Here is a 22,720-nt window from a genome sequence, read left to right on the forward strand (position 1 = left end):
CCTTACTGGGTATCATCCACCCTCTCTAATAGCACGAAACTGGATCAAAACCTGAATTTCTTAATATATTTTTGTTGATAACTAACACATCTGGACACTTCTATTACCCATATAAGTCTTGGTCTCTTTTTGCACTGGTACCGGCTTTAAATTTCTTACTGCAATATACTTTAGATTAACGGCATAGGTGAAAGGTTTGTTCTCCAACAGATTTGCTTTTCTTCCTTTTTAATTTTATGTGGTATCACCTGGTTCCTGTGTTAGGAGACTGGGAACTTCCAACTCATTTTTACCCACTTTTTAATGCTGTTCATTATCTGATCTTATATTCTTCAACAGTAACTTATCACTAATGCAAAAAATGTCTATCTTTTGATCAGTCTTTCTCTGACAATGCTGTTTCAAGTCCCTTGATTTTTAGTGACACTTACCCTTTGTGACTTTTTACATCTGCAGTACTGAATAAGGACCAAAATAATCTCATGTGGTAAATAAAACAGTGTTGTTCAGAGCGTTCACTTGATAGCCCCACCTCAACCCCTTGATTTTTTTTAATTTCTATGGAAGTAAGGATAATTTAAAGACTTTTAACAACCTGAAACGAACCTCAATCAAAGATTTCCTATTTTCTTTATGGAATCTTTCTCTTTCTCTTTGGTTGTATTATGTAAATTCTGGAAAACGTCAAGACTTCTAAATGTTAAACTCATTTTTTTCTCTTTTCCTAACAAAGAAACTGAAGTCCTTTGCTCCTTTGCCAGAATTTTACAACATGAAACAGAATCAGCTTCCTTTAATCTCGGAATCCAAGACAACCAGCTAGGGTGGAGCAGGCAGTCCTGAACTCTGGAAAACCAGACCATCTAGCTCAATGTGAGGTTTAAAAGCTTCTAACACTTTTCAGGCAGAGAGCCAAGTCCAAATGTGCAGAACCCAGAACTTCTCATGTCCTGAAAATACTTACTGCCTTAGAGTACCCCCAGAAGATGGCATGAAAGCCCACCTCCACCTCCACAGTATCAAATTCAGTCAGGTGAGAACCCATCAGCAGAAAAACAGGCAGTTGTTTTTTGTTTCAGAAGGTTTGTTTTGTTTGTCTATTTTAATTTACCTGTATTCTGGCAGAAACATTCCAGCAAATTCTAGTTTGCTGACCAAATGCTTGTCAGCTGGAAAACTTCCAAACGCAGCAGCTGCATGGCATGCTCTCTTCACAGCAATGAGGATGCAGCTTAAATGCTGAGCAGGAAAAGCATAAAGTCCCCCTTAAACTAATAAACTAATTAAAAATTCCTGCTTAATCCTGCTACCTTTGAAAGGTAGAGCTGAGAGAGAGGCGAGCTTCATGAGAATCCTGCTCCACCACTGTCAAAGCTTTGTCCTAAATCACTCACCTCTGGCCTCAGAACAGCCTTCCTGCAGGCCTGGCACATAGGGCCACTCCGGGAAAAACTCAGAGGAAGTCGACGGGTTCGATTCTGGCAAGTTGGCTCCTCACATATTAACCAACCCTGCAGAAAGGGAGAACGTAGAAGAAAATACATTTTTACCGTAAATTCAAGTTATAGCTTCTTTTTACCCAACCTAAACAATGAATCATACCCAAGGAAGAAGAAAAAAAAAATCCCAACTTAAGCATCCTCTGTGAAGCTGATACTATAATATGTATAAAACGGTGAAGGTCCTTGTTTAAGGTAACACAATCAACGGTGGAGAACAAAGTTCAAGTTGCCTCTCTTCAAAATCCCACATTCTGCACATTGCAGTCATCCATTCCTTGAAATATGCTGAAACCCCTGCTCTTCTCCAGTTCAGACAATGTTAACATAGAACAGAATTGTTTTATACAACTATGCAGACCAGACAGCAAGACACCCCAGAGACCCATAACAAATTAAGTTTTAAAGTAAAGTAAAGTGCCATTTCCTTGCTTGTGCTTTAGAGGGGAAAAACAGCTTTAACTTTTAGGTTCTCTGATGACAGCCAGAAGCTTTCTTTTATTTGGTCCTTTTTTAAATAATTTTTTGATAGAAAGATGCTGAGACTTCAATGTAAACTGACTCATTTAGGAAAAACTAACATTTTGCTGAGTTAAAATGAAATAAAAATCTGAGCCAGCTTGCTCTATATCAGATCACGGAGACAACGCAAAAGGCTTCTCTTAAGAGTATGAAAGAAAGAACGTTTCTGGGATTGGTAGGGTCTGAGACCTGTACCGGGTCCAACCATACATTAAACCAATGCCACACCTCATCTCTAAACCCCATCGAGAACATATACATAAGGAATAGCATAAGAAAAAGCACACAGTGGAAGTTAAGATTTTTCCAGTTTTTGGAAATGGCTCAAGGACCTCCTGAATGATGGTCTCTATATTTAGTGGTGATGGATGCATTACTACACCCAGTTCAATGAACTTCAAGCACTTTTCGAACCAAAGTAAACTTTTAGCATCTACAACATGCTGCAGAACAACTACACGCTATATAAAAAAAAGTATCTTATTTTTCTTGAGTACACACACACAAAGATTTTCTTGTTAATGCCTTCTAGTTCTTGTATCAGGAAAGACTAGGAATAATCATTCCGCATTCTCTGCATTCACCTTTTGCATGCCACCCATGATTTTATAGACCTCCATCACATCATCTGCAATCAAACTCTTTTCCAAACCACAGTCCTGATTTACGTAGTTGTTCCTTGCATGGAAACCACTGCACATCTTTGTTGCCCTTCTCTGAAACTCTTCCAGGTCCTTTTTGAAATTAGAGGGTGGGGGCAAATGGGACAAAGGGAAGGAGATGAAACTAGTATTGCACACTGTATTCAGGATGCTGGACGAACATGGATTTATATAAATAAATTTACATATGCTCCTTTCTTTCCTCAAGTTCTGTTTGCCTGGAGCACTACTGAGCATTTGAGCACTGAGCAGGTATTTCAGGAAAGATATTATTATTATCCAAGAATTATAACTATTAAGTTAAGACACGCATTGTACGAAGATTGGGATTTAGCATCTGCACCACTTAACGTTACTTGGCAGAGGACTTAATCATTAACTGACAAGGCAACTTGGTATCACAAGGTCTTTCTGCAGCTCTTCTCACGCAGTTCCTGCTTTTACCACCCCTGAGCAGCTCAGCACAGTTAAACTCTGCAGTTCAGATCATCAGCTGTTGATGTCTCTGCTGGGAATGGTGACTGTTTATTTTTGCCTCTGTTTCCAAAATTTGTTTTTGTTGCTCCTGCAAAGAAATTTAATCTAACCATACTAGGTTTCCTGGTACTTTGACAGAAATGTTATGAATCAGAGGACAACTCAAAAAGTTGCTTGCTTCCTTTCTCACTGGCTCTTTAACAAGCTGTCCCAACATTATGCTCTGGCAATGACTTCTACCTGATTTCCACAGCAGCAACTCAGGTTTCCAATTACTATCATGTTCCTACCCTTCGAGTTCCCACAGCTCCACTCAGAGCACTACTGTCACTATCACCATCTTGGTTACAAGTCAATAACAAAAGTCGGCAACTATATACCTTTTCTGTCTTTCATTTCCTGGAGATTCTAAGTTGCTGGCAAAGCAAGTTTGTTAGTAAGACACAACTTATGTTTTCTTTCCTCACTGGTATGGCCAAAACTGCATCTGTATTTTGTACCTCAGCAATCCAGCATCCTGATTCGATACGACTATGTCAGTAGTTTAGTTTAAAGTTAAATATTTGAGTTACTTTATTTCAAATGCCGTCAAACTTGTGTGGAAGAATACATAAACTTTAGTTTTCCATTTTCCAAAACCTTGTTAAAATGGGATTTGACTATGTCTACTCTTAAAAGTTTTGTTCTCTTTTTTTAAAAAAAAAAAACAAAACCCAAAACTTTTATTTTTGTCTTTCCTACCATTTACTGGAGTATGCAGAGATTTGCTTGTTTGTTTTTGCCACTCATTCTCTAAAGGATCAGATAACCTCAACATGTTTCATGTTTGTCAGCTTTATCCCTCTCTTCAACTTAAAAATACATTCTTCTATAATCTTTTCAAAACTGCTAGAAGTCTGATTCAGTTTTTGTTTGTTTGCTTGCTTTTTAAGATGAAACCTCAAATCCTTTCCAAGCAACGTCATTTATTCCAGAGACTTCTCTTCTTTCACTATTTCTCCAGCCGTGTCATACCCTCAATATTATCCCACTCGGTGCCAAGCCCCTCAAAACACTTCCTGTTGCTCTTGCCGAGAGGAGATTTTATGCCCACGTGGGCAGGCCAGAAAAACTTTGGGGGGCACTTCACGCCAACAGCAAGGTATATAGCACTACCTGAAATGTGTGCTCAAGTCTGAAACGCAGAAAGGAAAGAGTCTATTAAGATATGTAGTTAGGGTATATTTCACCCAACTCTGGATATCTAAAAGCCTGTAACCAGTCTAAGTTAGTCACCCTAAGTGCCGTTTATAGTAAATGGAGGAAGAACAAAGCATCTCCAAAAAGCAATTCACCTAACAGATTTTCCGATGAGGCAAACCCTGTTCTATACTCCCTTAATAAAATAAGGGTACACCTAATGTCAGAGCATGCTTTTTGGAAACAGTACCATCACAGTATCAGATGATTATGTTTGAGTTTTATTGTTATGTAGATTAAAAACGTAAATCATTACATAGTTAATAGTACGTGGTGAGAAAATGCCAAGAATTCAGAAATCTGTGGATTTAATTTTCATCTCTTGCACAACTGTTGCCCTAGCAGTCCTAGTACCACTCTCCTTGTCACATACGAATTATTTATGACAAATATTTCACAAGTGACATTGGAAGACAGACACTACTTCATCAGCAGATGCTTCACCATGAAAATTCCTAAATTAGGACCTGACCTAGCATAAACACCTGACCTGTGTCTTCTGGAGTCAGCAGACACAAATGAGCCTCAAGTGAAAAAGCTAGTCCTTAGCTTTGGTTTTGCAAATGAACCTAAGATTTATTTCTAAAAGAGGACGGTGTTAATCTGTTGCCTCACATTTTTTAAATAACTCAATTTTAATAGACATGGAATAGCTTTCTACCAAAAAAAGCTACTCAAGGATAGCATTGAGATCTTCAGGCATGCACTTATGTGAGTACTGAGAATATCATTAGAGACACTGCGGGGGGAAACACAAAAACATTTCTGGAAAGGAAAATGAATTGTCACAAATCTTCCATTAAGTTAATTCTTAGAGACAAACGCTATGCTCTGTGTGGAAAGTTCTTTATGCCATATTTGCTCATTATGTGGCATCTCTACCTTCCTATGAAACACCTGGTAGCAGTCTGACACAAACAGGGCCTTAAAATACAGATCCAGGCAGGGGGAGGTGGGGAGTATGTCCTCACCCATTGCAAAACCCTCCTGTTTAAGAGTATAATTGTTTCAGCTGTAACTATTAAAAGATTCTGTGTGCACAAAGAGAACACTCATGACTCAAAACATATTAAATGACTACATTTGAACTTTAAACCAATTTGTTATACTAGAAAAACAAAGCATGGAAACTGCCAGATAGTAAGGTATTTAGTTAGGGAATGCAAGTGCAACTGAAAAAACAAAGCCTGGAATGGGAGCAGCATCCCAACTTCAGCTGAGCAGAATACTCAAAAATAGACAACCATGAAAATAATGCATGATAAAAGTAACAGTGTGTTTTCTGATACCTATTGGGATTTTTAGCTAACAATTAAGAAAAAACGAAGGACTACAACACTTGGAAGGTACTGCTTCTATGGTTTTTATAAGTGAATGCACACAAACTACCATTGAATAATGACATTTGAAGCAAATTTCCTTACATGGTTGTTTCAGTCTAATACAGTCACTGTCGAAGAAAGCTTTGCTGGTTACAAAATACAGATGAAAAATCACTAAAAAACTCTGCTTAAACTAAAACCAATAGCTTTGGATAAAAATAAGCATTAAAATTCAACAGCTTACTATTATACTTGCTTTCAACTTCTAAGAAATAATGATCAAAACGTACAACTTCCACATATCTAAATAAACTGTATTTAAAAAACAGAGATCCAAGTTGTTGCCTACAATAAAAAAAAAGTGTTATGTAGATACTAACTAAATGTCCCTTCAATTCATATAGAAAACCGTTAATGTCATTTGTATAGACTTCCTACCAGTTATAATTAACATTAAAGAGGTCTTTTCTTCTTTGTCACCTCTCTATTCAGGCCTTATTTGCGTTTGTTTGTACTTACTATCTGTTAAGCTCTCTTAACAAACGACAACAATAACTGTTGCCATTATGCATGGAAATTAAACATGTAGATAACTGTGTGAAGGGAGCTATTTTTGAAAAAAGCAGTATCAGAAACGTGTAGCTCTTCATGTCTCTTGTTTTGCTTTGATAATTAAGCCATAGCCTTGATTTGTTTTAAACAAAAAACTTTTCCATGGACATGCATGTTGCAATCAAATTCAATACATGCATTATGTTCTGATTCAATTTGTTCAAGCGCATTATTGTTAACCCTTATTTGATCCATGCTTGTCATCTTCACTGACCAAACAAAACCAATCCTTCATTTCCCAGCAGCTGTAGTCTGTAAATTAATTTGCAACAGATCAAACAAAATCATAATAGGAAACCTTCAGTTTTGTTCTACTTGGTACCTGCAACACTGTGGGAAATGAAATACAAGTTGATAGGAAAAAAAGAAAAGTAACTAGCATTTCCAAACATTCTGTCTACAAATGCCTAGTTAATTTTAAAATATAGAAAGTGTATGCAAAAAACCCATGAAGTAAATGCACAATATAAAAGGAAATCCCTGAAGAGTACTATGTCCACAAACCGTATCTAATGGGGAGAAATTTGCAAGTCAAAAGTAATTTTCTTTCTTTGTAAGTCTGTTCTTGAGAATTAGCCTCTCACATTCTAGTGATCAACAAGCATTATAAATATTACCCCAAAATACAGAGGCAAGTGGTTTATGGAACAGCTTTTCAAACAGAAGTTGCCGGAGTCAACAACATACATTTATTGAGCTTTATCTTAATAGTTTTTACAAATTACATTTCACAATGTAGCTTGGTTGCCTGCTACAGTAGAGGACTAAATGTGCTTTCTCTACGACACTTCAGTTTTGTATCTGTTCCTGCCTTCAGACAGTCTGGATGTTGAGGGACTACAATGCTTTAAAAGTTCAGATGGAATGAAAAACTGTGGTAGTAAAAAGAAGAAAGCTGCAAGCACTGAAAATTATTCAGAGGTCACTATCAGCCACTTTGGAGTTGAATTTAAAATGTAATTAGTGCTTGCTTCTCTACAATCTTGCTCTCCATTGAAGACAATCTTAGCATGGATTTTTGAAAATGGGATCTTGGTGGATGACGTCTAGTCTCCAAATGGCTGGGATACCTAACCTCAAGCACATTGGATCCAAAATCCATGGCTTCCTCACTGTAGAGCTGAAATCGTCACCTTAAACCATCAAACCCATCAGAGGGAAAGCGTAGGAACACAACTTGGATGTGCTTTCCTAGTCAACCAGCATAAGCTCGCTGTTCGTGTCACTGATCAGTAAACCAGCTTTTGGAAGGCTGAATGTGAGGGACAACACAATGAAAATTTTCTGAGTCAGGCATTGTTGTGCGTTACTGATCAAACCACTCTAACTTCAACCTGACCTCCCCTTTTAGACTACTCTTACAAAAGCATATTGTTTCCACTAATTACAAGGCAAGAAGCTTCAAACCCCATTTTCCTGCCAATGTCCACTATTATGAATAGCATTGCCTAACAGGGCAAATGTAGTCGAAGTGGTTTTAAATCCCCTGGAAGGACGAGGTTCCACTAATATTGCATTACTGGGTAAACTATCAAATCTACTGATACCCCCATGCAATGTTAAAAGATAGATGATTTTATGATTTTTTTTATATGAAGTATCTCGTGGCAACAACAGACTTGACTCAGTGACTTGAAAGTTACCAGTTCCCCTTGCAATAACTTATTCTACACTGCACGTGTGTTCTCCCTGTTCCATCTGTCTGCGTCTTCTGTAAATATCTGAATGTTTGGGGGAACAGATAGATAAATGTTCATTAGTAGTTTACAGCATCTCAGGAATTAGAACTTGAGCCAAAACCTCTGTTTGCACAATCTTTGACAAGTGTTTTGACTATTACTAGTAGCTATATCTTTGGAGAATAACATCACAATTTTACACTGGAAACAGCAAAGGTGCTATCAATATCAACTTAAAGATGAGCTATTGCTGTGAAGTCAGGAAAGTTTTTCTGACGTGAACCAGAAACCAAAATACTTTTAAGTAATTTCAACTTCTAATCTGTTTTTTTGTCTGCTCAGGACAAAGAAATACTCTTAGTAATAACACCTGATCCAATGCATTTGCACCATCTTGGTGTGATCTCAGCAGCAATGAAAATCTGAATGACAGTGTGAGAACCAGTGTTATGCACTGGAATTTCAGCAGACAACACAGACCTGAGTGACACCTACCTGCCACTGCTACAATCCCAAGAAGAAATCCCCTCAGGTCAGGGATGCTATCATAAACAGTGAAATAAGATTTCCCGCGGGAAACTTTACCTGCTTAGCGATGTGAAGTCCAGCATAACACAGGTTTCTCAGGTAACATCCCAGTTTTTCAAGGGCAAACGTACCTGATAAAAACCTGAGGAGACCTCTCTTATAAAGAAACCAATTCCACTGCTGCTAGACAAAAGAAAGGCATAGACTCATTCAGTTTTTTAAAAGGGTTTCTCAAGATGGAGGACTTGATAATGCTAGGATTGGCATAATCAGAAACACACTATTCTCATCTGCACGAAAAGTAACGCTGTGGTATATGAAGTAGGCAGGCACCAAGTTACTTTCTCTAGCTGCTTCATCCTAATCGTCCTTCCAGAGCAAGTACAAATGTACATCAGGTAGCGATGGTGATACCTTATCTGACTTGGTCAAGTCTATGAGTCTTCTAGATATCCTGAGCAGAGATGGCCATTCCTTTGGAGCTTGTACCTACTAATACAAACAACCGAGAGACTGAATTATCTGAACTTATAAAAGATTGGATCAACGTATGAAAGGAATACCACATGATGTCTAAAAACCTACCTCTTGGTCAACCACCCTGTTTGCACAGGGGAAAGAAAAGAAAATGAAAGTAAAAAAAAAAAGTGAAGTAAATTCTTCATCAAGGTGAAATCTGGAGATAATCTTGTCAGAAAGAAATTTGAAGGAAACCAAGAAGAATATCTTGTCACAAAAGATCATTATATATGGAAAATGAGCCATCAGGCTTCCTTCCTTCCCCATTCCCTGGCAAAATTACCACCATCTGAAATGAAGCCTTTATAAAATCACGCAACCCCCAACTTCTCTGAGGAAAGAGACCTTTTTTTTTAGCTCTATAAAAGACGAATATCAGAAGTTAGCTCTGGAAACAGAAGGTAGGCCTGCATCTACCTAGATGCCTGGAGCATCTTACTTATTTTGACATTTTTCCTATCAATGATGATCTCCTTGATAAGGAATGAGCAGACACACTCTGTTGACAAGAATCACACAAACCAACCCTAAAATCCAGAGTAATGGAGTTAGAAGCAATCAGTAATGCAGAATTCTGGGTCAGCAACTTTCCCAGGATCCTGCAAGGCTTGATACTCCACAAGCAAACCAGATACCAAGCACTAATAATAATAATAAAAAAAATACGTATCTGTGAGACAATGAGAAGGATCTCATTTTATCTTTGAACGAAATCTAGGGGACCTGCAAAGCCTCTTCAATGAAAGGGCTAAGACATATTTAGATCTCAAAGTAGTATATGGATAGCCATTGTTACTGATATACTGATATGGTTCCAACCTTCTTTTCCACTTTGTCAAAATTTTAACAAGAAAATACTGGAACAGCTCTCTCCACTTCTTTAAGATGTTACTACAAAGAGATCAAATTGTACTGAGTCAGAAGCCCTAATGTTAGGTTCAAGAGATCCCTTACTAGAGAAAAGATATGTCTGAATTTCACTTCAGAATTTCAAAACGTTCAAGATTTTCAAAATTAAGAGTGTGTGCAAGTTCTCTTGAACTGCCAGGCATAACTGAAATTTTAAAGTAAAAACTCTCTTAAAACTAAGTTATCTAACATATTTACACTCAAATTTGAGTATATAAAACAAAGACCATCTTTGAGTATGTTTTGTTTTAAGGCTTTATACTGCTGTCCTAACTGCAACATTTAATCATCACCCAATGATAATAATAATGATAATTTCCTTCGATATTTTCACAGACTTTTCAAATAAATTGTTTCATAAAAGGAGTTGGGTCAAGAGCCTATTACTGATGCTGGCTGACTTGTGCTTTTGACTTTTTACTTTAAATGGGGTGGGTACCATGTTAAACATGCTGCCAAGCTTGTTGTAGCTGAAAGGAAAGATATTGCAGCATATGCTTCGAATGGTGAAGCACCTTAGGTTTGCATGAATTCCTTCATAAATTTATCTTTCAACTTAAGCCCTTACACAGGGAATGCTTATTCTGTGTTCTCTGGTATCTTGTTAGGTGTTGTGTACATTTGGCTTTAAATTCCAAAACCAATGCAAATAGTTTTAGTAACTATTATAGTAACAATGAATAAAATTGGTTCCTGAAATTTATATATAAAGCTAACTACAGTGCAATAAAAGACCCGATCATAGATCCAGTGTGGTATATGACTATTCAGATCACACGTAAAGGTAAGGAACTATTTTATCAACTCACTCTTGGCCATTGACTTCACATTTATTTTTCTTTTTCTGTACAATAAATATTGTAGCTAGTTCCTCATCCAGAAAAAATAGGTTACATTTCCCAGTATGAGTATTTTTAGAGTCTGATGCTACCTGATCATCCAATTTAGGGAAAAAGTAAACAGGGACCACAGCATTTCACACTCCATTTCATGCTGCCTTACTTCAATGGAAGTTGAAGATATGATTTCAATTTCTTTTTGAAGCACTTCCTCATTTTCAGAGCTTCTTGAGTTTTGGCCTGTATAACTGATCTAAATTCAGCTGTGGTACGGAGTGGATAAAAAACTCTTATAAAGAAAGGAAATTCCTTTCCTGGATGGTTCATTTTGCTCCTCTTGAATTCAACATTATCCAGGCTGATTAATGGATAGATGTGATATTTCAGGAAAAATACCAAACTGTCTCTTAAATGAAAGAATAGTAACAAGGAGATATGGATTGCTTTTGAAAGTAAAATACTTGAAAGCAGTACAGATCCTGGAGATGGTTGGTTATAGATCCAGTATTATTATCACAGGAACCACATTAAAGGATGTTATCAAATTGAAGCGTCTTAGCCAACAACTTCCTAGTGGAAGGCAAACGATCACTTTACAAGGATACCCTCTTCAAAATAATATCTACTGAAACCTCCCATTCTCACAGAGACTCGTATCTGTTGTTCCCCACTGGAAAGCTGCCAGCCCAAAGTGACTCAAAGGCAACTGGAACCATGGGAATGAGACCTTTGAAGGACCAGATTGTGAAGGTCCAAAGCAACCAGACAAACTGTAATTGAGGGCTACATAGCCACACTGACTTGCTACCTTAAAGAAAGCATGAGAGAGGAAAGAAATGCTACCTGAGTTTCTCAGAAGAACACAACGTGTCCTTCTATCCTGAAAACCCTTTGGGGGTTGGAGTAGATGATCTCCAGAGGTCCCTTCCAACCCCTACCATTCTGTGATTCTGTGAAAAAGATGATGATACTAGAACGACAGCAGCACCGATGTGGGTTCCAGGCGGCCATTATGGGAAGTGAAGCTCACCTTTTGCACCCAACTGCTGTGATCTGAAACACCCAAAGAGTTGTCCCCAGTCTAGGTCCCTTTGAATATTATGGAAAATGGACATAAAACTTGAGAGGATTTAGCCTACAACAAAATTCTGTCCCATAAGTGTACCTTTTAGGAGTTCTTTCAGTACTTGCGTACCTCAAGCTATCAGTAATACATTGCTCTTGGGAAGTCAGACACAAAACATCATATGCCTATTTCTAGAGTACTGAAAATTAAAGTTTGTAGATTTAAGAATGATATTTTGTGATTTAGATACCCCAAAATAATGGAATCTGAACTGCTTTCTTGTCCAGAACTGGAAAATTATTTGAAAGAAACCACCCAAGACTGAAAGAAAACATCATTAATCTCTAGAAAGTATTACTTCAGAAGTATCCGTCATATCAGTTTGACTGTTAAAAGTCTCAGGGGAAAAAAAAAATAAAATGCAGGAGGTAATCGAAGAGGCAAGAAATGCACCCTACCCCCCAAAAAAAGAACCCAAATGCTTGAGCTAACGTAAAAAATGCTTTAAACAAAATTATCAAACAAGACAGAAGTGAAAAAATATCTTGTAGGTCAATGTAAGAGTTTTACATGTTATTAAAAATTGATTTTTTTTAAAAAGTAAGAAATCTTTAAATGTACAGTCACATGTCATTTCATACAAGTTATTTGAAACTTATTGATCTCATTTGTGCAGACCAGGCTCTGTCATCAGCCTGCTGAAAGGATAATAGAGCACTCCAAACCCTTATGATAGGTTTGATGCAAACAGTGGCCCTCATTTAAACACATGTAATAGCACCACAAGTGGAAAAATTCCAACCTTAACAATTGTACATTATAAACTAAATTAGCAAGTATGTTCTGCTTTACTTCACATCAAAGCCAATACCTTGGTCGTCTTATCTTCCGTAAAATAAGGTTCTAGGCACCAAAATATGCTCTCCAAAACATTAATAAATAGAGCACAAGCATTCATAGGCAAACATACCACTCACAAAGAGAACCAGCAATTGCCAACAATTTTATTTTCTTTAAAACAATCTGAAAATACCTAAACTGGATTTCAAGAAAGCAACTGGGAGAAGGTATACTTAAAATGACTACATATGGAAAACTACATTGAGAAAATGATCAGTGAAAGATGTTTTATGTATTTCTGTATGGAGAGCTAAAACCTCTGGAAGGATATTCAAGTCCATTCTGCAAAGTATTCTCCCTATTCAAACAACTCAAAGCAAGCCACATTCTCAGGCTATAATAGGTCACAACTAAGTACAGTACCTTGCTTCAGAAAAATTTCTGCTTTGTCTGTCAACTGTCAACAAAGCACAAAGAGCTCATACAACCCATCCATGTATTGCTTGTTAAAGAATCTAGCAACATATAAGCAGCAAGGACTCAAGATTTCTTAAAACCTGTGCCTCTGCTTTGGTTAGAAAGCTGAAAAACAGTCTATTCCCCCGTCCTTCTTCCACAATTCTGTCCTCTTCCCTCTCCTCAAACATTTGTACAGTCCTTGAATTTTTTCCTCTGTCACAAGACTTGTCTTGCAGGAAGTTCAATATGACATTAGATGTCATACAGAACACACAGAGATTTTACTCAGGTATGTGGCAGTAACAGCAAGGTTTGTCAACTCAAGAATACATTTCAAGTTGTTAAAGAGACAAACAGATTTTTAAGCAAAACATTTATCTTTGCAATATGGTTATAAACATCTCAAAATACTGAAGGAGTTAATGCAGTTCTGATAACTTCAGAAATAATAATGCACATACATACGTAGATACCTAAGTTTAGAGGAGCTCAACGGAGTGAAAGGTAATGGCAGAGACAGCGGTCTCAACAGTCTGGTCACCTTAAACTAGAAAAGTTTAAAGCATCACTAAGCAGTGTTTGTTCATTTAAGTTTAATTATTTTCTCCTTGAGAATGGCACTAATGAAACTGAATATCTTTCATGGTTTCGAAGAGCAGTCTGAATGGTCTGTAAACAGGACTGGGGGCAGACAAGAGAACTGGCTGAGCCGGGGGGTTGCTAGGTGATGCAGAATGTAAACCCACAAACTTGTTCAGGTTTACTTTGCTTTCATGCTGCTTTCACACAGGCTCTCCAAAGTTTTAAGAATTAATTTCCAGGTAGCTATTTAAAAACAAAAAATAGAATAATTAAAAAGAAAAACCCTTAATCCTCTTCATCTCTTCCCTCGCTCCCCCCAATAGGAAAAAATAGGAAAGAGGAAAGGAAATCCACAGCATTAAAGTGCAGGAAATCCATCATAGCGTTTTGAATATGAGGACAGGAAGAGGATCATTCCCTGTATGCATTTGTATGTAATTGTTGAGGACTGGTGATTACGAAGAACTTTCAACCTTTTCAGATTAATTTTTACTTTTATAAATGTAAATAGAAATTATTTCTGGAGCAATACATTGGTCCTTTTAAAGTACTTAAACTGAAAACGAAGTAATATTTACTGATATTTCCACTGCAGATTACAGAAGCAAACTTTTCAGTATAGCCATGTGTTTCCATCCCCATTCTTTTCAGAGCTGTGGTTATTTTTTTTTTCTTTTATTTTTTTCTGAAGTATCTGATCAGAGATTGTCCGGTAAGAGCACTTTATTAGATCATCAGTCAGAGGGTTTTACAAGCACCAAGAGCTATGGGCTCAAATGCAGCACATCAGTTTTAATAGCCGAAGGTCTAATAGTAAACTGCAGATACTGCTGAGAACTTTCCATGCACTGAACTCTTGAAAAAGCACCATCTCTCAAGCTTAAATGCAGCTGCCTCTTTCAATGCCGCAAATGGGTAAATTTGACAAAAAAGCCACCATTAAGACTACATGAAAGGCTCAAGACAACATCCTTTCAATGCTTTGTACTTCAGTAATCAGATGTACTTACTCACCCCCTCCCCCAAACCCGATCAAGAACTATTTCTGAATGGTAGGAAATAATTCCACTTTGTACATCTTTTAGTTAATCAAGACTTTCTATTCAGCAATTTGACCTTTTGTTCAAAACAGGATTATCAGTTTTTTCGCCAGTTACCAAGGGCGACTCGCATGGTGAACATAATTGCAATAATTTGCAAAACACCATGGCAACCCACATTACAACTAGGTAAATACTGGTCTTTTGTGCTACATTGTTATTTTCAGAGATGCTGAAGTCAAAGAACGAATGACAAATGAACACAAAATTTATATTTGCTTTGTCTCAAAAGAGAAGAAAATTGATAACAAGAATTGGGGGGAAACCGACTACAGCTGTAATTTCTAACTTGATTAATTAGGATGGTAACAGTCCTTAACAGTATATTCAACAAACAGCCCTGACTTAGTCTCTCCACCCACCTCTCTCTTTCTACACTACTACCACTAACCCCCACCCCAGACAAATTTTTTCAGCTAGGAGAACAAACAACTCCATTTGCTCTTTTCTTCAACTTAATGGAATCCTTAATTACAGAATATTGTTCTCCTGCTCTTCATTACACTGAAAACTGAAAGTGAGAGAGAGAGAGGAGGAGGAAGACAGTGCGGAGCAGACAGGGTAGCTACAGTCATCTTATCTGCCTTTGCTTTTTTTGTCCATAGCGGACCTAAAGATGAGATGGCATTTTTGTAATTTTTTTTTTTTTTTAAATACTAGCAGCTGTTGTACAGCAGATAATTAAGTAAACTAGCGCCCAAGTTCTCTCACTGGCAGCATTAGCAAGACATGAAAGCTTAAGTCAAGTCATGATTAAAATCCAAAATAAGAGAGAAAGCAACTGCTTAAAGAAAAGAATTCTCTTAAATTATCAGATCGTGTGGTTTCTAACAGAATACCTACTGTATTAAAACATTTGCCTATGAATAGTATTATATACTTAATAAACTAATAATTTTAAACTTAACCTATTTTCTTTATAATTGTAAGGAACTTATTGTTACTGTATAGGCTTCTATTAAGATTTCAAGAAACCACATTAAAACCAATTATTTCAGAAATATGCGACAAATACAGAGAAATAATTTTGCTTAAGAAGAATACTGCTGAAAATAGTCTAATATATGTTACTAATTGACTTCACAATAAATTTGCTGTGTATTACTGGAGCATGAGTTCTGTGCTGAAACATTTATTATGCCATAGGGAACTGGCTGAATGATTGAGAGCTTAATTTTCATGACACCGTTAATAAAAACAAGTTATGTGTCTACACAGGCCAAATTCTGTCATCAGATGGTTACATATGGTTCCTATAAAATGCAATGGCACCCGTTAGCAATGGATGTTCACATACAGAGTATATGAAAAATACATTAAGCTGCAAGAAGCATGCAATCAGAAGCCAGAGTAACCCTCATTTCAGTCACCTGTACATACAAATCATGTGTCAATTTACAGTTAAAGGAACACATCTATATTTTAATTCTCATTAAAGGATCGGATTGCCATTAGGATAAAGCAGGCTTACAACGTGAACTGCTGCATCCCTATGTACTGTGAACACTGGAGATTATGTAGTAAAATGAAAGAAATGAAAACAAAGTGCTAAAGGCAACTGAATCTGGCCCCAGGGAGACGAAACGCGCTACTGCCTCTGCTACACAGATTCTCCATGCTGCTGGGCAAGTCACTTCCAATTTATTGAAAGGACTCACAAGTAACAATCACCTGAGGAATCAGTCTGTTTTCAGTGAAATTTGAAGGTCGACGCTGCTAAGTTTGAGTAGACCCAACTATAAGCCGAAAGCTGCGCTTCAAAGTAGCGACACAATACTGCGCATGCTAAAAAATCAGGTCCTTTGCTTCACAAATTTGGCATCCAAACTCATGGACACATTTGATGTTCATTCCCCTGTGCCTCATTTCTCTGAGAAATAAAAATAATAATTTGTCCCCTCGTTTTACACAGCTCTTCTAAAGATGTTCTTTAAGAGCCACCTGATCCTACAGTGAAGCGTGCCACAGAAAACTCCATGAGAAAAATAAATAATTCTAGGCAAAGTTTCAGAGGGTGCACTCAGTAAGGTAAAGGGCATCCACTAAGCAATGGAGAGAAACAAATACAGCCTAGCTGCTCATTTAATCAGTGCTGTCCGACCTACAGGCTGCAACGTACTTAAAAAAAAAGACAGAATGGGATAACATCAAACATAAATGACCTGGATTAAACTTAAGTAAGCAGTATTCATTCTAGGATTTTTTTCAAATTTCAAATGTCTAACTCTGCAGTACCAGGATCCCTTGTCTATTTTTAAATTAAAAATAAAATAAAATAAAAATTCCATCTTACTGCTCATTCTTCTTCAAAACAATGTTTAAAGGAATACACAGATTTTGCTGCTTGAAGAAAACAGAGTAACCCATAATAACAGTGAATTTCCACCTTCTCTGCAAGCTACACATTTTGCCCAGTATTTGTCAATAGAAGAGGCAAGCAAAGACTTAGGAATTTTCTCACACTTTTCTTTGTTTATTAAACCAATCACACTCAAATATAACTGCTTGCTTCTCTTGCCTAAATTTTCACAGGCGATCTTCATCCATGCCTGCCTTCGCATGCTATTTCAAGCCTACCTGCCCAGCCAAGTGCTTACCCAGCAGATACCCTGTTTGAATATTCTAATTCAGCCAATTCTACTCAATTCATCCTTTTTTCTTTTAGTTTCCCCTACATCCACCCAGGTCCAGCTCCAGTCTCATGTGCCAGTTCTAGTCTCTTTATTCATCTTTACTCAATTCTTGCAATCATACTTGGTTTGTTGGGGTTTTTTTGGTTTTGGTTGTTTGTTCTTTTTTTTAAATTATGCCTAGCTCCTGCTCCATACTAAAAAATTTTCTTGGAGGTTTGTAAAACTATCAAATCTAGATGGATTTTCATAGGATGACAAAAGACAAACAGTAGAAAAGAGGAAGGACGGGTGAAATATATACTCTTCCTCACAGCCAAAAGTTAAAGACTTCAAAGCCATAGCACCTGTATTTTAGGTATGGCAAGGTCACCTGAACAACTTTAACACGGCTTTTACCACAATAAGCAAGTGATTATAATTCAAGAACTTTCGCACGTGTGCACTTCAATTAAACCGATTTACATTACATCAGATTTTCTCCGTTTCCATTCATTCCTCCTCAGGTGATCACTACTGTGCATAAATGTAGTTGCTTGGTGGACCTCACTAGGCAGGTTCATATATCAAGATGTGTACACTTCAATTGCAACTTCTGGTTTTATAACACTTTATCTGTAGTATACTTTATTCTGAGATAAAAAACATATACTGCCCTACTTAACTTCATCTTAAATGACTCCATTTTCTTCCTGCTACTGTTAATTAAACTGAGCATCAAGCATGACACTCGATAGTCTCAAAAAACACTTTGGTGAGTGTTCTGAGATGGTCAGGCTTCCTCCTTAGCTCCTCAGCTACCCATCCATTTTTTCTAACTACTTTCAACACTTTCCCACAACTCTCTCCTGCAGTCCTCTTAGGTCTCTCAAACTTTCCCTTAGACCTGCCTGTTCTTTTTTGAAAACAGAGCTCTTGTTCTGCCTCCCCCCGGCCTTGACTTAATTTACCTTTCCCACTACAGTCAGACTGCATAGTTGTTCTTAGGGGAGACTGATTTCTTCAGCAACGTCTGCTACCCAAAGCCACATCAATCTCCGTGTTAATAACGAACATCTTTTGAGGGAAAACCTCCATATGCAGGACACTGTCCAGACGCAGACCAGAGAGTACGATGAGAGAGGTCAGAGGCAGATGGATTTTTGAGAGAGCGCGCTTATAGCCTTTTCTATTAATAATGAAATTTTTCAAGGGCTTATAAATTGGGCATATCTGCTACTTGCCATGAAGAACAGAAACAACAGCATCTTAGAAGAGCTGCTATGGATTAGTTTAAGATAGAAACAATTTTCCTTAATGCTAATCCATTTTAGGTTAAAATTTCAGCTAGAACTCAGCTTTAGACAGATTTGGCATACAAAATGCCAGACACCTAAAAAGTGGCAATGTTTTAAAACTTAAATTTCCAAAACTTACACCAGTGTAATACATGGTAATTTTTATTAAAAACTGCTTTAAGGCTAGTAAGAAAAAAATTAGAAGGACAAGTGTTCAGGGAGAACAACAACAGAAAGTGGTTTTGTTTGTTTCTTTTTTTTTTTTTTTTAAAGAAGTAATAGTAGCCACAGTAGCAGCAGCAAAGAAAATACTAAGGACCAAGTCAGTGCAATCGACTGTCCGCCATTCTTGCCGAGCCTCAAACTGAAGGTCACACATAGACAGCCAACCCCCTCCCACCAATATACAACAACTTAGTTGTTATATGTTAACATCAACTCATATGTATAGAAACAAATTATGTAAGACTACTATGTTACTGAAAATATTTCCAAATGGACTGATGTGAAGCCAGCCAGTACTTAGCACAGAAGTGGACATGACTACTCAGGATGAATGGGGCCACGTTAAGGGCAAGAAAAAGGGCTGCACAAAATTAATCTGACTGCACCCACAGTGGTCATGCTTAGATAGGATGTAGAACCTCCATGAACAACCTGACCTAATATCAAGGTTGGACCGGCTTTGAGTGGAATGGTTGGGCCAGAAGACATCCAGGAGTTTCTTCAGCCTAAACTATTCGAGACACCAACTAACATAATCAGATGGACCTTAAGCAATTGAAGCTCCTGTGTAAGCATTCAATAAAAATGCCAGCTCAACAGAAATACAGGCCTGTCACAAACTCATTGGACTAAAAAAAATCTGAGAATGGGGAAGAGACTGTTTTCTGTTGCTTTTACTGGCAAATAACACAGCAAAAAAAATTAACGGGACATTTTTGTTGCAAAGATTTTTTTTTTTAACATAACACTAAAAATTTGTATTTAGTAAATCAAATTCAGGAAGAACAAACTGCATAAAAAAAGAGCAGGTAAAGTATAATCCTTCAAATACACTATCCTTCCTTTTTCCAAGGGTTACCTACTACTGAAACCTGCAAGGCCTTTAAAGCTAACAGCTTAATCAGTACGGCCCAAGAGAGCTTTCCAACTGTAACCTCTTGAGAGCAGAACAGGTTACTTGTTACTTCCCATCTGGTAGAAAAAAATTTGCTGTTATGATGTTGCTGCTTTGAGTTTGTGGTAGACGTACATGTTGTCCCAAGTCTCTAGAACTAGTATTTTCTAAACTCTAGAGAGAATACTTAATAAAAAAAAAAATAGTATTATGTGTCTGAAGCAAATTCTGAATTTCATTATGACAGGTAAAGAAAAATTAAATGACTAAAGTAGAAGACTACTACTACTTCGCAACCAGTACTATGACCTGATTATATTTTATATGGGTAAAAGAACAGTTCTAATCAACTTCAGAGTCCTTTTTCTTAAGGAAAGGAAAATTACAAGCAAATTTTAACTTCGTAGATATATAAAATAGATGTATAATAAATGGAGACTGAAAGCAGACAGCTGCTGACATGAATCGGAAGTTTTCTGAAGTAGAACACTAAATAAGAAAAAGTAAGACAGATATTAACTAAGAACATAGAACTGAGTCAATAACATGATGACAACAACAAAACAGTTTACAGCACAAAAACCCAGAAGTGTAACTTTGTCCTGTATTTTGGAAAATCACAGTAACAGTCTATCAGCAAACAAAGATAAAAAACTCTCATTTGGTTTGTTAGCAATAAAATACTTAAAAGGCCTTCAAAATTCAGCGTATTCATAGAACAAATGCTTGAACTTAATAGTCGTATTAGAGCTAAGAAGATCTGTTACTTGCTGGTCTTCCCAACACTTGAAGGTACCTCAAAAGACTGAGACCCACATATCTACCAAAATGCCAATTTTCCTTGAAATAGTTATACAAGCAAACCAGAACGATCCACGTAACTATTTGTATGCATCAGTCTAACATTAACCTGAGGAAAAACAACAGAATACTGATGGAGACTTTAAATGACAGAGAATTTAAGAACAGGAGTGTAATTAACAACAGTCAATATGTTCTTATACAGAACAGCCTCAACCAAACACAACAGTTCATTTTTTCGTAAGATTACAAGTTTGGTTGAGAAAGGCAGATGTACTATAATTAATCTCTTGAACAGTATTTGATTTACTTCCAAAGGACACTGCAATAGAATTAGCATTGCACAGTGTTAATAAAGTACATGTGAAATGGATTAAGAGGTGCAAAGTTGAAGCATCTCAAAAAAATCAATTGTCCACAAGACACAAAGTGATGACAGTTGAGTAAGCATCTGTCAATATAGGATAGAGAGAGATTTGGTGATGTATCACAAAGAAAAGGTTACACTTGCATTCTTCAACATTTACATCAGTGATTAGCAGAAGAGAGAAATCAATTCAGATAAAATTTACAGATGACAAAAGCAGAACAGCAAATAATGGTAAGCATGAGGAAATTGGTTTGGTAAACTGTGCTCATTCAAAACAAAATACATGGTAGTGCAGCGAAACAAAAATGACACACTGGGAACAAAGACTACAGTTCACACCTACAGAATGGGGATACTGTATGCCAGAAATTACCAGCTGAAAAGGAGCGATGGTAGATAAGTTATTCAACATAAGCTTTCAAGGCAGACATAGCAAGATGTCTACTGAAGAACTGTGTATGAGTACTGAGGTGAATTTATTCAAAGGTATTGGTGAGAATGATACTGGAGCGCACACAGTCCCGGTGATAAGAGTTGAAAACAAAATAAAACAAAACAAAACAAAACAACCCCCCCCCCCCAACACTGGCATGCTGAAGAGCCATTAACAATGTTTCAAGGCCTCGAAAAAAATACCTAACAGCAACAGACCTTGAAGAGCAGGTCTGCTCTTACCATTAAAAGAGAAGACTGAGGGGTGACTCGATCAGAATGTGTAAGTACATTCATGGGAGAAACGTGTAGGTGACACAGGGTTCTTAAATCTAGAGAAGAAAGGAGCAATATCAGCCAGTGGTTGGAAAAACACGGTGGATTGAAAACTGGCTTAATGTCCAGGCCTAGAGGGTAGTGATCAGTGGAGCAAAGTCTAGTTGGAGGCCTGTAAGCAGCAGCATAGCCCAGGGGTCCAGTTCTGTTCAACATCATTAATGATGTGGATGATGGGACAGAGTGTACCCTCACCAAGTTTGCTGATGACACAAAAGTGGTAGATGCCAAAGAGAACATGAGTCAGCAAAATGCCACCATGGCAAAGGCAGCCAATGGCATCCTGGGCTGCACGAGGCAGAGTGTTGCCAGCAAGTCAAGGGAACTGATCCTTTACCTCTCCTCAGTAATAAGGTGGGAAGTGATAAGATCAATCTGCCAAAGCAGAAGAATAGCATCTTTTCCACCAGGCTTGCTAACCTAACAAGGAGGACTTTAAGCTAGGTCTTTTAGGGATGGTGACCAAAGCCTGGACAGAAGCTACAGTACGAGGAGCAATGAGGAAACACCCACAGGACAGCACGATGAGGAAGCTCCCACATTCCGCTTGAATGCGGCACAACTGAGAGCCCACCTCAAATGCCTCTACACAAAGACATGCAGCACAGGGAACAGGCAGGAGGAATTAGAAGGCCATGCACAGTCTTAAAAACTGATGACCTCACAGTGACAGCAGAGATGTGACACCTGTGACAGCACATGTTGGAGTGCTGTGATGGACACATACAAGATCTGCAAGGAAGGCTAGGTCAAGGATGTGAGGGAAAACATGGCTGGACAAGGTCCTGAGCAACTCCAAAGCTAGATTTAACTTCAAAGATAGCCCTCCTTGAAGTGATGAACTGGACCAGGCAATGTTCTGAGGCTTCTTTCACGCAAATCCCTCTATAATTCTACGAT

At 37.6% G+C, this 22,720-nt stretch overlaps 1 protein-coding gene across 1 annotated transcript in view; it reads right to left on the minus strand.

The window, feature by feature from the left end:
- The window catches only part of POLA1 (DNA polymerase alpha 1, catalytic subunit), a 205,338-nt gene that overhangs the window by 66,269 nt on the left and 116,349 nt on the right, over window positions 1–22,720 (minus strand). Inside the window, exon 35 of the mRNA XM_074604397.1 lies at window positions 1,395–1,511. Coding sequence (XP_074460498.1) covers window positions 1,395–1,511 — 117 coding nt within the window. The remainder of the gene's footprint in view (window positions 1–1,394; window positions 1,512–22,720) is intronic.

Source organism: Larus michahellis, chromosome 1 (genome assembly GCF_964199755.1).
Source record: "Larus michahellis chromosome 1, bLarMic1.1, whole genome shotgun sequence".
In the NCBI taxonomy this organism is placed as follows: Eukaryota; Metazoa; Chordata; class Aves; order Charadriiformes; family Laridae; genus Larus; species Larus michahellis.